General features: G+C 46.6%; 1 protein-coding gene across 2 annotated transcripts in view; it reads left to right on the top strand.

Moving 5' to 3' along the window:
- Positions 1 to 10,729, top strand: part of PPIL2 (peptidylprolyl isomerase like 2) — a 68,101-nt gene extending 57,372 nt beyond the window's left edge. Inside the window, exons 17-21 of one of the 2 annotated variants that reach the window (XM_064726902.1) lie at positions 6,822 to 6,894; positions 7,033 to 7,095; positions 7,573 to 7,712; positions 8,708 to 8,745; positions 9,373 to 9,568. In XM_064726902.1, the coding sequence (XP_064582972.1) occupies positions 6,822 to 6,894; positions 7,033 to 7,095; positions 7,573 to 7,712; positions 8,708 to 8,745; positions 9,373 to 9,419 (361 nt within the window). In that variant the 3' untranslated portion in view covers positions 9,420 to 9,568. Of the gene's footprint in view, positions 1 to 6,821; positions 6,895 to 7,032; positions 7,096 to 7,572; positions 7,713 to 8,707; positions 8,746 to 9,372 lie in introns of both variants that reach the window. The other variant, XM_064726901.1, reaches the window with a different exon arrangement.
- The last annotated feature ends 3,673 nt before the right edge of the window (positions 10,730 to 14,402 follow it).

Genomic DNA, 14,402 nt, shown 5'->3' on the forward strand with positions numbered 1-14,402 from the left:
CTGCTCATGGTGGCAGTGATGAGGATGCTGGTTCTGACAAGAAAGGAGATAATCTGGCATGGCTGGGGAGCCGAAACAGAGCGAGAGCAGAATGCCTTCCCTTGGAGGTGTATTGCAGGCTGCATGGATTTCCTGCTCCAACAGAGCTGCCTAGATTAAATTAGTAATTACCATTTCTAGTAATTACTATTTCTTCTGACTTAGAGAATGATGTAATTAACATGAAAACCAACTGGTGGTTTTTGTGGGCTTTTAGCTTGCTGGTAAGAGGTTTAATTTAGAAACTGAGATAATATCAACCAACTGACATGCCATTGCTCTGCACAGAGGGGATGAGAAGCATTTGCAGGGGGCTGCTGCCTGGGGAGGGTCCTGCCTGCTGCTGCCCTGGGCTCTGTGCCTGAATCTCCTTCCTACCTGTGCTCCAAGCTGGGCCTTGGCTGTGCTGTGACCTGCAGGGGCTACAGGAACACTACAGTCAAACCAGCAGATAAGATCAGGCCCCTGTTGGGTGTTCTTTATGAAATTTAGGTGCAAGCATATCCCATCCATGTCGTTGTGTTTCCTGTTGCAATGGTTCACAGCTCTCATGGATCAGAGACCTGGTACATTTGCCCTTTATTAGCAGAAATAGAAACATAATCTCTGTCCCTGAGAGCTATGTAAGTAGAAATACAGATATATATTCTATATATGCATATAGATACAGGGAAGTTGTGACAGTGACCCATTTCAACCTACCTTCCACCACCTTTGGAAAAAGAAAGCCTCGGGAAAAAACAAAATTGGTCCATGGTTGTTTTTTGGGAGCCTGTTCCAAAGCTAAAGGCACACATAAAAATGTGCATATTTAAAATAGTAGTGGAAAGTGATCAACAGAAGAAAAATTCTTTCAGAATTTTGGGTGAGATTTAGGACAAGCAGAGCACGGTGGGCTTGAAAATGAGGACGTTGCAGATTTGTGATGTGATGCAATAAAACAAAGGGCAATAAAGGGAGCAGAGAGAAAAGTGTTGTGGTCAGAGTGGCAAAGCTGGAAATTATCTGTACAGCAGTTCTGTGTGTTTATTAGAGCATCACTTGTGTTTGTCAAGAGCTGAGAAAAGAAAGTGGCAACTGAGACAGGAGATGAGTATGTGGAGGACAGTTTTCTCTTTGCTGTGAGGCTGTACATATCTGCCTCTGCGCATAACTTTTACTGTCTCTCGAGGTTTCTGCTGCTCATTCTTCAGCTCTCTTGCTCCCAGAAATAATGAACAAGGTGGTTTGGGAAACCTCAGGCTTGGTCAGACTGGAGACATCAGTCAATAGCTGACATGCATTCAGCTTATTCTTCTCTTTCCTTCCCTTCTCTCCTTGCCAGATGCTTTTGTGAAAGAGAGTTTTTCCCTTGGATCAGTATCACTCTGTATTGAGTATTCCTTAACCTGTTAATTGCTTTCTAGTGCAATTCTGTAGACTGGGGCAATGAAAGTAACTCTTGTCCTCTAAAGTAATTAGCTACATAAAGCAACTAGCAGGCATTATTCAGTTACCCAGGTGCTGTTGTATAACACACTGTCTGTTTCCACTTGCAACATTCCGTCTGATTTGAATCAGTGAATCCCAGTTGCTTCTAAGCTGGAAAACTCATGTTCTTTTGGCTCTTCTGCTTTAGTACATCAGAAGATTGGAGAAACTGTGTGACAGCAGAAGAGCTGATTGTGTGTAGGGAGACTGACCTAATTTTGCAGTACAGAGTCTGCTCCTCAGACACCAGGACAGGAGCAAAGAGCAAGGAGCAAAGGTGGGGAAATGAGCCAGGCCTCCTGTGGAAGCCATGGCTGCACATGAGCACTGGGCTGTTGGAGCTGCATGAGGACTGCTGTCGTTTCCAAAACAGTTGTATGATCTCTGAACAGGGACCTGTGCCAAGGCAGGGAAGTCCTTTCGTGCCAGGTTCATCTGTTGAGTCTAGTTTCAATAAGCTTTTTTCCAAGTTGTTTTATTTTCATCACCCTTTATTACTGTGTCTCGCCTGCTAGATGAAGCCCTTATCTAGCAGAGGGATGGAGATGTTTTGGCTGCATTCTTGTTGCACATTTGAATTGCTCACTCCACTGCAGATTGGGTGTATGCATAGAAAACATTTTGTCCTGAGTGTACGTGTTTGTGCACATATGTGTTGTTCCCTCTGTGTGTGTATATAAATGTGTGTTCTCCTTTTTATAAAAATAACCTTTGGGGCAGAATGTGTTTACAAAAGAGCAATTTTTCTTTCTGTTTTCTGTTTGTAGTTTAAAGCTTGTTTTAAAAAAAAGTCCAGACATTGTTCTTGTATCGTCTTCTGACCAGGAAACTCTTATTATGTTGGCTCACTGCCATTCCCAGCATTGCAGAAGGCTTAATTTCAATAATTCTTCCAAACAAAAGTATGAGAAATAGATTCACGTGTGAATGTCTCTGGGCCTGCAGGGGAGATGCATTTTTTCTTTGGGCAGCACTCACTAAAGTGCAGTGAGACCTTCATTGGCATTTTGCAAATGGATAGAGCCTGCTCTGGATATTTCACTTCTTCATCGTGCAAAGGCACTGGCAGTGGTTTTGAAGCAAGGTTGCTCCTTTACATAAAGGAGCCTTAACAGGAAGTAAGATTTTAATAACACATCTAAATGTGAAATGCAAAGATTTCCAGTGCTAACTTAGCCAGCTTTCAAGAAAACAGAATTGCATGAGTGAGGGCACATTTTTGTTTTCATTCCTATGCTAACAGAAAAAAAATACCATAAATGTACCTGCCTTGTCGTTCATGCTTAAATGTAATGCAACATTTATCAAGCTCCTCTAAAAATACAAGCTGTCTCAGGGTTGCTGAGCTAAATATATAGCTGAGATCATGATTTCTCTGTTCAACATCTACTGGAAGCACACAGCAAACTCTCAGTTCCACTGGGTGTTCTGATGTGAATGGTGTCTTGAAAGTGTCACCCTTTTCACTGCAGGGTGTCATCTGAACACCTTCTTAAACCTCAGCCAGTTTAGGACAAAGCATGTATGACACCTTATAAAAGGAGTAGAGCCAGAAGCAGAGGAAAAGGTTAAACTTGTTTATGCCCTTCTCCCTTCCCTGCCATGCTGGCTCCCATCTTGGCAGAAGTGCCATTGCACGAGACCAGACACCACAGTGTGAGCAGTCACTGGCTGTGCCACACATTTAGCCCGTGTAAAGACTATAAAGGGATGTGAGCCTGAATTTCTGGAATCTGCATTTTCTTTTACTGAAAATTATGCACAGATTTCCTTGAATATTAGAATAATATTAAGTAGTGGCTCATTCTTTAGAGGATTTTTAAAATGTTTTTATGTACTGATCTGATTGTCTTTTCTCTTATAATTTGTATGGGCTTTTTTCTTGGCCCAAAATATGTGTTGTTGGGCAGGCAAAGAATCCCTAAAACTTCTCTGGTGTGTTGGTTTCCTCATTCACTGAGGAGCAGTTGCTGTGAGGGATGCCAGTGCATGGGCTTTGACACATTATATCTCATCAAACTGATTTTAGTGCTGCAATAACATCATGAGATTTGACAATAACGACATGTAATATTTCAAGGGCCTGTGTATACCTTGTCTCTTAGATCAGAGGAAAGCTTGCAAAAGCCTTCACAGTTTGGAATATTCAATTTCTTTTGCATCCAGCTCTGACTGCCAGGTTAGTGTGTAGTTCAGTTTTTACTGGATGGGTGATTTTGCAATCAGACCTTGTCCTTTTGTATGTTCATTTTTAGTGGTCAGATACCAGCCTCAGCTGGGTCTGACCCTGACAAAGCTCCCAAGTGCTCCCTGAACAAAAGTGATTTGTAGATTATTTCCTGTCCCTCTGCTCAGAGCTCTCTCCTCTGAGCTTGTGGTTTGTATTCAAATTAGTTTTTATTTTTTATCAGTATTACAGCAGTGTCTTTATAAAGACAAAAACATATATTGAAAGCTGACTGTGCTGACAGTGTGGTACACAGAGATTCTCTGTGCAAAATGCTGGAGAATGCAAGGGAGAGAAAAGGAAGCACTTTTCCATTTGAGAGACAAGAAGTGAAGAAGAAAAGAGAATGACATGCTCTGCAGGCATAACAACTTTGTCTTCTTCCCCCTTAGCCCGTAACAGTCATGTCAAAATAGACTATTTAGGTCATTTACTGATGACCTGTGAATGCCATGTCTATGGCAGCCTTTCAAAATGTACAAGTGACAAAATATTACCAATAAAGTTTAATTAGCAGAGCAACTGAAGATCTGGAAGCATCAGTAAAATGCATTAGGGCTAATATTGTGGGAGGTCTAGCTACAGGCTAAGGGATTACTCAGCTGAGATTGCCAGTGCACAGCTGATCTGGCCATTTCAAATTATCAGAAACCTAATTAAATGAAAACATACAAGCAGATAATGAGTGAGCTGGTGGCTAGAAAATCCTCCGATATTAAATCAGAAGTTTCCTTTGGGGCAGTTAAAATACAGTGAATATATCTTGGGCTGGGTGTTAATCACCAGTATTATAAGTCAATCTGATATTGGCCTGGAGAGAGATTTTAAAATTGAGTTTTTGCTATGAACTTTCCAAAGTTCACACGGGGTCCTCCAGCCCTGTGCAGCCTCCCCCAGTTGCTCCCTGCAGTCACAAATGACTGAGGCTGTTCTAGGCTGCATCCCTGCCTTTTAATTGCACCTAAAAGTCACAGCCTCATTACAGAATATCAGCAGGCCCCTGGGGAATGGAGTTTGGAGCAGCAAACCATGAGCAAGCAGAGCTGTGCTGGGGCAGGGTGAGCACACCCTCTCTGTCTCAGTTCACTCTCTGTGCTGGGTCTGTCCCGTTGGTTGTGCTTACAGCCTGGCCCAGCCCACGGGGTGGCACTGAGGGCACCCAGGAGGGCTGTAGGAAGTGATTTCTGCATTGGATCAGCTGAGACCAGGGCAGGTGAGAGTCAGAGGCCTCTGCTGGTGCTGGTTGGGCAGACTCTGCCATGCTGGGACTGGACAGGTGTCTTTGAGAGGGAAATACCCTGGTATGAGTGTATAAAGTGTATAAAGGCAATTGTGAATTTCACGTGGGTTTTGGTCAAGGAATTACTTATTTCTTTGATATGAAAGCAGAGTTAGGTGATAAAATGCTCTACATATTCCACCAGTTTGGTATTCTTTTTCCCCACCAGCTTCATTTAATTTGATTTTCCTCCATTTCATCTGCCCATCCCTTGCCAGCCTACCTGTGCTGCTGCTGTAGTGCCAGCAACAATCAGGCTTCAAAACAGTTACCCGCTGTTGAAGCTGGGGGATTGCTGGCTCTTGGCTTGCCCTGGCCCATGGGCAGCCCTGGACTCCTCAGTGGCCAATTCCTGCCCCTGCTGCTGATCTCCTGGCCCCAGGCTCCCCTGGCTCCTGGAGCAGTGTTTTTGAGAATTACAGCTGCTTCTCATTGTCCCACAGCTGTTAGTAAGGGCTGTATTTTTGGTTCTTGGCCATGTGGCTTGGCTCTATTAAAACAGATGTTGTCCAGCTACAGCCTGCTTTGCTAATGGATCTGGATCACTCAGCATCAACAGCCTGTCTTCCTCTTTATTTACTGCTCTTCTAAGAATAGCTGTTTTCAAATTTAATTGTGGATGATGAGGTGGATAAAAGTGTTAAATACCCTGGGACCAAGAGCTGATCACAGCAGGACCCCTCTGAAAACATACTGACTCAGTGGTTCCTGTTTAAAATTAGATTTTGACACCTGTCAGCCAATTTTTTATTTCATGTGTACTGTATTCACTTCATGGCATTCTGGTTCCTCAATCAAAATATCAGCCGCCTTCCAGAAGTCTGTTCTGTGGACACTGTTATCCCTGTTAGCCACATCTGTTGTCTCAAAGATAGAAGGTTGTTTGACAGACAGTGTTTTCCACAAAACCTTGTTGATTGCTGTTACTTATTTCCTTTCTTTCTTAATCATGTCCTGTCTCCACTATTCCATTATTTTGCTGGGAAAAATGACAGGATGACAGGATTATAATTATCTGGGTTTCCCCATTTATCCTTTCTAAATATGCTTTTCTAGAATGTTCCCATTGTTCCACACTTTTTTTTGAAAATAAACATGTAACAGTCCAGAAAGCCTTCAGCCTTAAACATTTTCAAGCAAGTGTTTGGATATGTTGACTTGAAAAGTGAGAAGCCAGGGATCTAAGGCCCTGCTAGGTGAAAACTGCTTTGAGAAGTGCCCTGGCCTTACCCTGTGGCTGTGACTTGATGCTCTGCTGCCTTCCCAGAGCCCTCATGAGCTCACAGTCATGTTTTTGGTCAAGGCATTGCTTATTTCTTTGATATGAAAGCAGAGTTTCTTCTTCTTTCTTCTGGAGGAATCCTGTGCTCTGTGTTAGTGGCATTAGTGCAGACAGCTCTGCCACTGCTCTCCTGTGCTGCTGTAATTACCATTCTCTTCCTGATAACACTCCTAGGTCTCATACACAGTTTGAAAACAAAGAAGAAGAAAAGACTTGTTCTTCATCTAGCTGGTTTGTATGGCTTCCAGGTTTTGGGCTTTACTTTGCCTCCGAGTGTTGGGCTGTTCCATGTTCTGTTAAATTTTAAATTCAAATCCCATCTTTGAGGAAAAAATTCTTATCTTCCACACTGAATGACATTATCTTAGGTCTTCCAAACACAGTTGCTGACTGCTCTCCCCTCAAACATGATGATTTAAAAACCTGCTAGAGTAATGGACATAAATGAGATATATTAAAGGTAAGGGTGTAGGAATGTTTTGAGTATGTTGGGACAATTGAATAACATGTCTTTCCTCTTTTAGGGTGGTTGGTGGCTTTGAAACTCTGACTGCTATGGAGAATGTGGAAAGTGACCCAAAAACAGACCGTCCCAAGGTGTGTGTGAGCCACTGGGGGCAGTGGCCTCACATGGCAGTGCTGGTCACTCTGCTGACACTTCTTGAAACCAAAATAGGGGGAGATGGCACAACTTAATCAGCAGATGGAATAACTGCTCTTCTCTTCTGCTTCCAGGAAGAAATAAGAATTGAGACAACAACTGTTTTTGTTGATCCCTATGAAGAGGCAGATGCACAGGTGAGGTTGCTTGGTTGGTTGAGGTTTTTTTGAAAGGCCAGAGCTTTTCTGGAGAGGATTTTGCAACTTAATGCCTTTTCTTTGCACATGGGCAGCTCCCTGGTCCATCTGGTTGCCAGCTAAGATTAAGCAGCTGCCATTCAACATTGCCTTTTTGCCAGGATCCCAGTCGCTCCTTCAGTGGAGAGTTACTCTGGTAACTGAGTCTGGCACAGCTCCCAGTCCATCAGGCTTCTGATGGGTTCCTTTCAAATGCCCCCAGTAGCTGTGGGTGCCTGCAGGTGAGAGAGTTTTGCTATAATGGCTGCAGAGAGCCTGTTTGTAGTGGCCCTTGAGGGCTGTCTCCTAAAGCCTGCCCTGTAATCTCAGCAGTGCTGATTGCTGGTTTTGAGTGCTTTAAAGCTTCAAAGAATTGTAGACATTTTCTCCTTATTCTGCACTATCTCTTGCAACAGATTGCACCCTTTGCTTCCACAGGTCGCTGCTGAAAGGGAGAAGTTCCAGCAGGAAGAAGAAGCAGCCAAAATAAAAGCTGAAGTGGTCCCACCAAAGAAAGAGGTTCAGACTCCTAAAACTTACCGGCAGGGGATTGGAAAATACATCAACATGGCTGCAGCGTGAGTTCCCTGTCCTTCTGATTTTTGCTGAATATTTTAGGTGCCTTTCCTGCTGGATGCTGGCCCTGTCCTGTGCCATTGTTCAGATGTTTGTTTTAGGCCAGCAAAGACACCCTCACGTAGTCCTAACAGTCAAGAGTTGACTTCACTTCTGTTGTTTTTCAAGGTCACACATTAGCTGAGCTTCTCTTTTAGCCCTTGAACATGACCAAGCTGGTCTTTAAAAGCATTTGCTGACTTCAGAACTGTAGAAACAATTCCAGAACTCAGAAGTCTTTGAGGAACTGTACTGTGTCACTTCTACACCATCTTTTATCCTCTTCCTTTTCTGAAGCTATTTCTGAAGGCCGTGGTCCCACAGACGTTTCTCTTTTAGCAACTTCTGCCCTGCACAAAGTAGCTGCCCCAGGCCCCCATCAGTTTGCTGCTCTGGTTCCCTGTTCTGCCACACAAGCAGCTGTACCAGCACAGCTGAAATGGCTGCAAAGGAGAGCAGGCTCCCAGGCTTGCTGTGGGAGCACAGGGCAGCTGAGTAGCTCCAGGGTACCTGGCTGGTTGGACAGGCTTATCCTAAAGCATCCTCTCCCAGGAGCCCTTTGTACCCCTGTCAGGATTGGCAGCACTACTTTCTTTCATAAGGACAGCACAGAATCCTGGCTGAGCAGCAGCTTAGCATGTGTTTTGGAAAAATTAAAATAAATGCCTTCCACTTGATTTTTAGCGGACTTCTCTAAAAGCATTTGCAAAAATGCTGTTGTCTGTCTGGTACATGAAGGCCTGTATTTATGCATACACAGATCTGGGCAGCCATTTAATCAGCCTGTGTGTGCCTCTGTGACTTACAGGCATTTGCATAACTGTGAGAACAGAGACATGTTAGCTCAGGTAGGTCAGTTTAGCATGTCAGTAAAATTTTTCAGTTGCAGAATATTGTGTGTCCATTAAAATACTATGTCCAGCTTAAAACTGCTGACACACTTCACTCTTATTTACAGAGGAAATCCAGCAGTTGTGGCTCTGTGGAAAGGACCAGGTAGTATAGAAAGGACCTTCAGTCATTGCAGCCTGCTCTGGCAGATTTAGGGGTTGGTGTTCTCCCTATCAGCTACTGATATCTGACAATAAAACTACATCACATGAGCTGGTGGCACAGTGTTCCCTGGGGTTGCAAGCTCTGCTCAAGAGAGGCTGATGATAACAGCAGCAACTGCAACAGGCTGGGCTCAAGAAACAGGAAAGATTGGAAGAGCCCTCCCAGCTGCTTTATGCCTAATTCCCCATAAATCCTTTTGCTGCCACAAGTGCAGGTGAGAAGGTGTGGGAAAACTCATGGCTCATGTTCTCCTGGCCATGCTAAAAAGGTACAGCTGTTAAATCTTCAGCTCTGGCCTGGAGAACTCTCTGTGCTTTGAACACATTCCTGGGAGTGTTCAAAGCCTGATCCAAACCATCCCAATGGACTCATGCTCCCTCTTTTTGGGCCTTCCAAAGACCCCCAAGCCATGCTGGCATGGAGCTTGCACTCCTGTCTAGTTGACAAGGGATGGGCTGACTGCAGTATAGCTGGTGCTGGGAGAGAACAGGCAGAACAGGCATCCAGGCTGCCCTGGTCCCACTGGCAGTAAAGGCTCCCTCAGAGTTGTTTTCGTTCTGGCTGCAGGAAGCGCAGTGCGGAGGATGATGGGCCTTCAACGAGCACAGCTGTGAAGAAAGAGAAGAAGAGCACAGGCTTCGGGGACTTCAGCTCCTGGTAGCAGCGTGGGGAGCCCAGCACTGGGGCAGCACAGAGCAAACAGGAGCCTCCCACGTGGCCCCAGAGAGCCCAAAGGCCAGGCTGTCCCGGGGAGGGAAGGCACCAGCCTGCCCTTCCACTGGCAGAGAAAACTGCTGCTTTGTTGAGGCTGGTTAATGTGGCTTTGTTTTCTAGAGAGCACATTCCCCCACTGCATCTTCCTCGAAGGCTGTTTTGTTGTTGTTTTGCAAAGCAGGGAGCAGGCAGCCCAGCTCCCCAGGGATCAGCTGGAGCCTTTCTCTGCTTGGCTGGCAGCAGCCCAGGCCAGCCCAGCCTTGCAGGGCACTACTGCAGTGAACAGCTACAGTGGTGAAAGAGCTCCTTTTACAGGTAATCGTTCCAGACCAGCCAAGTGTGCCAACCAAGGGAATGAATTAATGTGCTGGGAAGCTCCTGTGCTGCTGGAGAGCTCTGTGGAAGGGCTCCAGCCTGTCCTGCCCTTACCTTCCAGCTGCCTCCTGCTGCTTCTCAACAAGGACCAATTTTGTCTGGACTGACTGCTGTCATCTGAAGGGCCTTGCTCACTCCAAGTGAGCTCTTTCTGTACCCATTAAAGCCTCCAACAGCAGCCTGAGAAGCTGCAAATCTACATGGGGAGCCCGGGGCAGCTGCACCACTTACTCCTCCCAGTGGCTGCCCTCTCCTGAGCCACTGGACAGCCAGAGGTGCCAGGATGCACCAGTTCACACCTGCCCTCAGGTGCCAGAAACTACAGCCTTGAGCAACTGAGCAGGAATGGAAACAACTCTTTTGTTTGTTTTGTTTAACACCCATCCCTAAAGCCTGGTCCTTGCAGGGTAGAACACCCCATAGTCTGCTCCAATGTCAGGCTTCCCATCATTAGGAAAAACCACATAATGTAGCTGAAAGGCATCTCAGATATTTCCATTACATAACCACAAATTATTAGGAATCTTAATAAAGGTTTTATGGGGCAAAGATATATCAGCCTGTGAAGTTTTAATCCCAAAGAATCTGTGTGTTACCACAACTTAGACATAGCAGGCTAGATTCTGAATATCACTTTTCAGTTCATCTTAGGTGTTTTCAGATAAGAGGAATGCCCTCTCTATCTCTGTGTGGCTGAAGAGAAAGTTTTGTAATCCCCTTTGGAACAATACCTTTGTATCAGTGGTTTCGTTCTTTAAGAAAGACTCCATTTATAGGAAATTGCTGTAAAAACTTTTGGAAATATTTTGCATTAAATACTTTTATTTTCTTTTGAGTGCTTGACTTTGACTATTCAACTGTTATTTCCAAGATCACAGCATTGCAAACTTGATTGTTTTACAAGGAAATGATTCATTCCTGCTTTTTAAGATGCTCATAAGGAATTCTGGGATCTCTGCGGATATGATCACATCTTTGTTAAATTATAGGAAGTTCAAACTAATTTGAAAGAATAATAGGGGGAGTTTGTTTTGCAAACGTCTAAGTTTGAAATAATATGTTTCATTACTGGAACGGGGGATTTGATGGTACTTTCCTAAAGCTGAGTTTCTTCTGTCTTATTGGAGCCCTTTCATGATAAATTGTTATTGATCCCCTTTACCTAACTCAGCATACTTCAACACACTTTTGAGTAGTCAAGTTCACAGCATTGCTAGAGCTGGGATAGGCAATTTTATTAATCCATAAGGATAAAATACTGGTTTTGTACTAGATTAAAATGGAGATTATTATGAAAGGAAGGAGATTTTGATTACAAGCAAGGCAGCAGAGGTGTGGCAAGGGCTCCCATTTCAGCAAGTCCTTGCTGCAGATTGATCCAAGGGGCAGCAGGCTGTAGAGATAACTGCCCACTTTCCTGTTCTGTTCCAGCTTTTTGGCAGAGCTCACTGCAGTCTCTAAAGGAGCACTGCTGTTCACAGGGCAGAGGGACTGCTTTCCTTCCAGGCACTGCCCCTGTGCTCGCCATTTCCCACCATAACATCAGACATGAAAGAATGATTTCCTGGCTTCTAGGAAGAGCTGAGCGTGACCCTTTCAGTTTTGCTCCAAGCAGGGGTGAAAGTTTCCAGCCGTGGTTCACCTCTGGACCTGGATCCAGCTCTCTGGCCTGCTGGCACTCCCAGCTGCAGTCAGTGGCTCTCAGGCTGGGGGACACTGGCTCTGGCCCATCCCCAGGGTGCTGCTGTGGCCCAAGGGTTTGGCCAGTGCCCAGTGTTGAGTCAGCAGCCAGACACTCATGAGAGCTCTGTGGGGCCAGCACTGTTCCACCACAGCCAGACCCTGCTGTGAAGTTTTGTCCTGCAGAGCCCTACCTCTGATCCCTCCCACACGCCTAATTTTGTGTATTCAAGTAAATTTCTTTTTAATTTCAACTTCCCTTCCAGTTGTTGGAATCCACAGGGCCAGTGTGACACAAGCTCTTCTCTGAAAGATGGCAGAGGCACAGAGAGCAAGGCAGTGGGCTGTATCCCTCATTTTTCCAAAACCTGGCTCTTTGCAGGGTGACCTGCAATTTCCACTACCTGAGCCAGGAAAGGGGAGGAAGGAGACTGTACTGAAACCTTTTTTTCCCTTTCATCACTTGGTTCTCCAGCAAAAATGGTGCGTTAAGGGAACACCCAGCCAGCTCATGCTATGGCCAGAGGGATCAGCAAGAATTGTGCAGCCTGACTATAGGAACTCACTCCTGGGAACCACTGTGCTGTTTGTAAGCACATTTTTACATTCTTTGACACTTTTCCAGTAAATGTGCTTAGAGAGAAAAAGTAGGATTTTAACCAGGGGTTGAAGAAGCTTTTGTCTGGCCTTTCCTAGAATAACACCAGCCCTCTCGTACTTTGCACTGCTCCATACCTGAGTTGTTCTGCTGAAAGGCACTGGGTGACAGTGAATTCAATGTTTCCTGAGATCTGGCACCATGGCAGAGATCAAACCACCCTTGAGAGGGCTGTGGTGTGTGGTGGGGCTGGCAGCTGAGGCTGATTGTTTCCATACACAAAGGGGGCTCACGGGGGACTCAGCTCTTCACCTCTGCTTTTTCTGGCATGAATTCAGCCTGGCCCCTCAAGGAGCAAAGTATTGTCTGTGTGGGAAACAGCACAGATTGAACAGTTTTTCAAGCCAAGTAGCTGCAATTCTGGTTCCATATTTACCAAGAGAAAAAGCCAAAAATATTATTGTTTGGTTTAATTTTGCCTGTTCCCTGCTGGTTTGAATGGCTGCAGCCCAGGAGTTCAGACTACGAGTTGCTCTGCTTCAGCTTTACATGATTGATCATGGTGGTTCCCATCTCATGTGGGGCCACAAACTGTGAGAAGTCAAACTGTGTTTGAAGGTCTCCAAGGAAATCCTGCTTTTCCCTCCATCCCTTTTAAGACACAGCTGAGCCCAGCACAGGCTGAGTCCCCTCAGCTGTTGGCAGAGTCCCAGGCAAGGCCACGGCCACCCTGCAGGTGGAGGGAGCAGCTGGCGGATAAACCTGGGTTCCAAGTGTCAAATACTTCTGGGATCCCCCTGCCACCGATGGCCAGCAACGTTTGGAAGGAACAGGATGTCGGAAAGCTGGCACAGGAAGCATCTTTAAGCAAGAGGAGGGGATTTGCCAAAACACCCCCCGAGTTTCCACACTGTTTGCTTTGGAGGAGGCAAACAAACCCCTCAGACGGCACAGGAAGAGGCGGCAGCGCCGGGCCCGGCCGGGTTACAGCCTGGCGGCGCGGCCGGGCAGCTTCACTTCCTCTCTTTCTTTGGGGAGTGCATTTGTTATCACAGCCCTGTGGAGGATTTAACCAGCCTGTGCTGGGACTGTGGGGAACGGGCCAGAGCCATGGCCCGCGAGGGACATTCCGACAGAAGGGGCACGCAGCTGTTCGGGACAGAGCTGGTGGTGGCGGGACGATGGCGGGAGAGCTGAGGCCAGCGGAGCCCCCGCAGTGAAGCCGTGTGGGGCGGGCCTGACGCCATTTTGATTCAGTGCCTGAAGCCCTCAGCCCCGGGGCACCGACCCTGAGGGGCTGCTGAGGAGTGGGGGCCGCGCACGGAGCCTCGGCAGGGCCGGCACTGACTCAGCCTCCAGGGAGCTCAGGCGCTGCAGCCTGGTGACTTCATTCTCTGGAAATAGCAACCGAGGAGGAACCATCTCTGTCACTACGATACCCGTACAGACACTCAGCCAATAATGGCTCCTTGGCTAAAATGTATGTTCCAGAAAAGGCACCTGATTCCCTGCGAGAGCTTCAAGGGAAAATTACTCCTGCAGTTCCCCTGGTTGCAAAGTAAAGCAAAGCCATGGCAGCAGCTGCCTGTCTCAGGTAACAGGGGCCCTCTTACCACCCGTGAGTTGAGTCTTCCTGAGGTTTCTGCTGAGGCAGCACAGAGCAACCCCTGATCATCCAAACTATGGCCCTGCCACAACAGCCAGGGGTGTTGGAGTTCCTGTGGAGGCACCCCAGGGGTGTCCAGTCTGGTTTTTCCAGGGTAACAGTGCAGGGACAGAACCTGTGGCACTGGGGCCAGTGTGAAGGGCTGGTGTGGGCACAAGGCAGGTGTCCCACAGGCACCAGTCCCTGCATCCACCTGCCTTGCAGCCATGGCAGCCCTTTGCTGGCTACTGCAGGACAGGCTGGCAGGAGCTGCTGCCAGCACAATGCCTCAACTGTGTTGAGAAAAACCCTCCCCAGCCCCACATCCCCAACTGGGGCAAGCCCATGGCACAGGGCCAGCACCTGCCCACTCCAACATTGGAGTTTTCAGAGCTTTCAGAGGTTAAAACATCTCTCCAGGCAGCTTTGGAAAAGGGCTGGACTTCACTGCATTGTGAGGGGCAGAGAAGGCACAGAGGGCTCCAGAAGAGGCTGGGATTGATTGATCTGGCCAAGGGAGGAGGAAGCAGAGTGGGGATCAGGGCAGCTTCCTAGGCCTCTTTACCATTCCTGACATCACAAAGA

Source organism: Zonotrichia leucophrys, chromosome 15, assembly GCF_028769735.1.
Source record: "Zonotrichia leucophrys gambelii isolate GWCS_2022_RI chromosome 15, RI_Zleu_2.0, whole genome shotgun sequence".
NCBI classification, from domain to species: Eukaryota; Metazoa; Chordata; class Aves; order Passeriformes; family Passerellidae; genus Zonotrichia; species Zonotrichia leucophrys.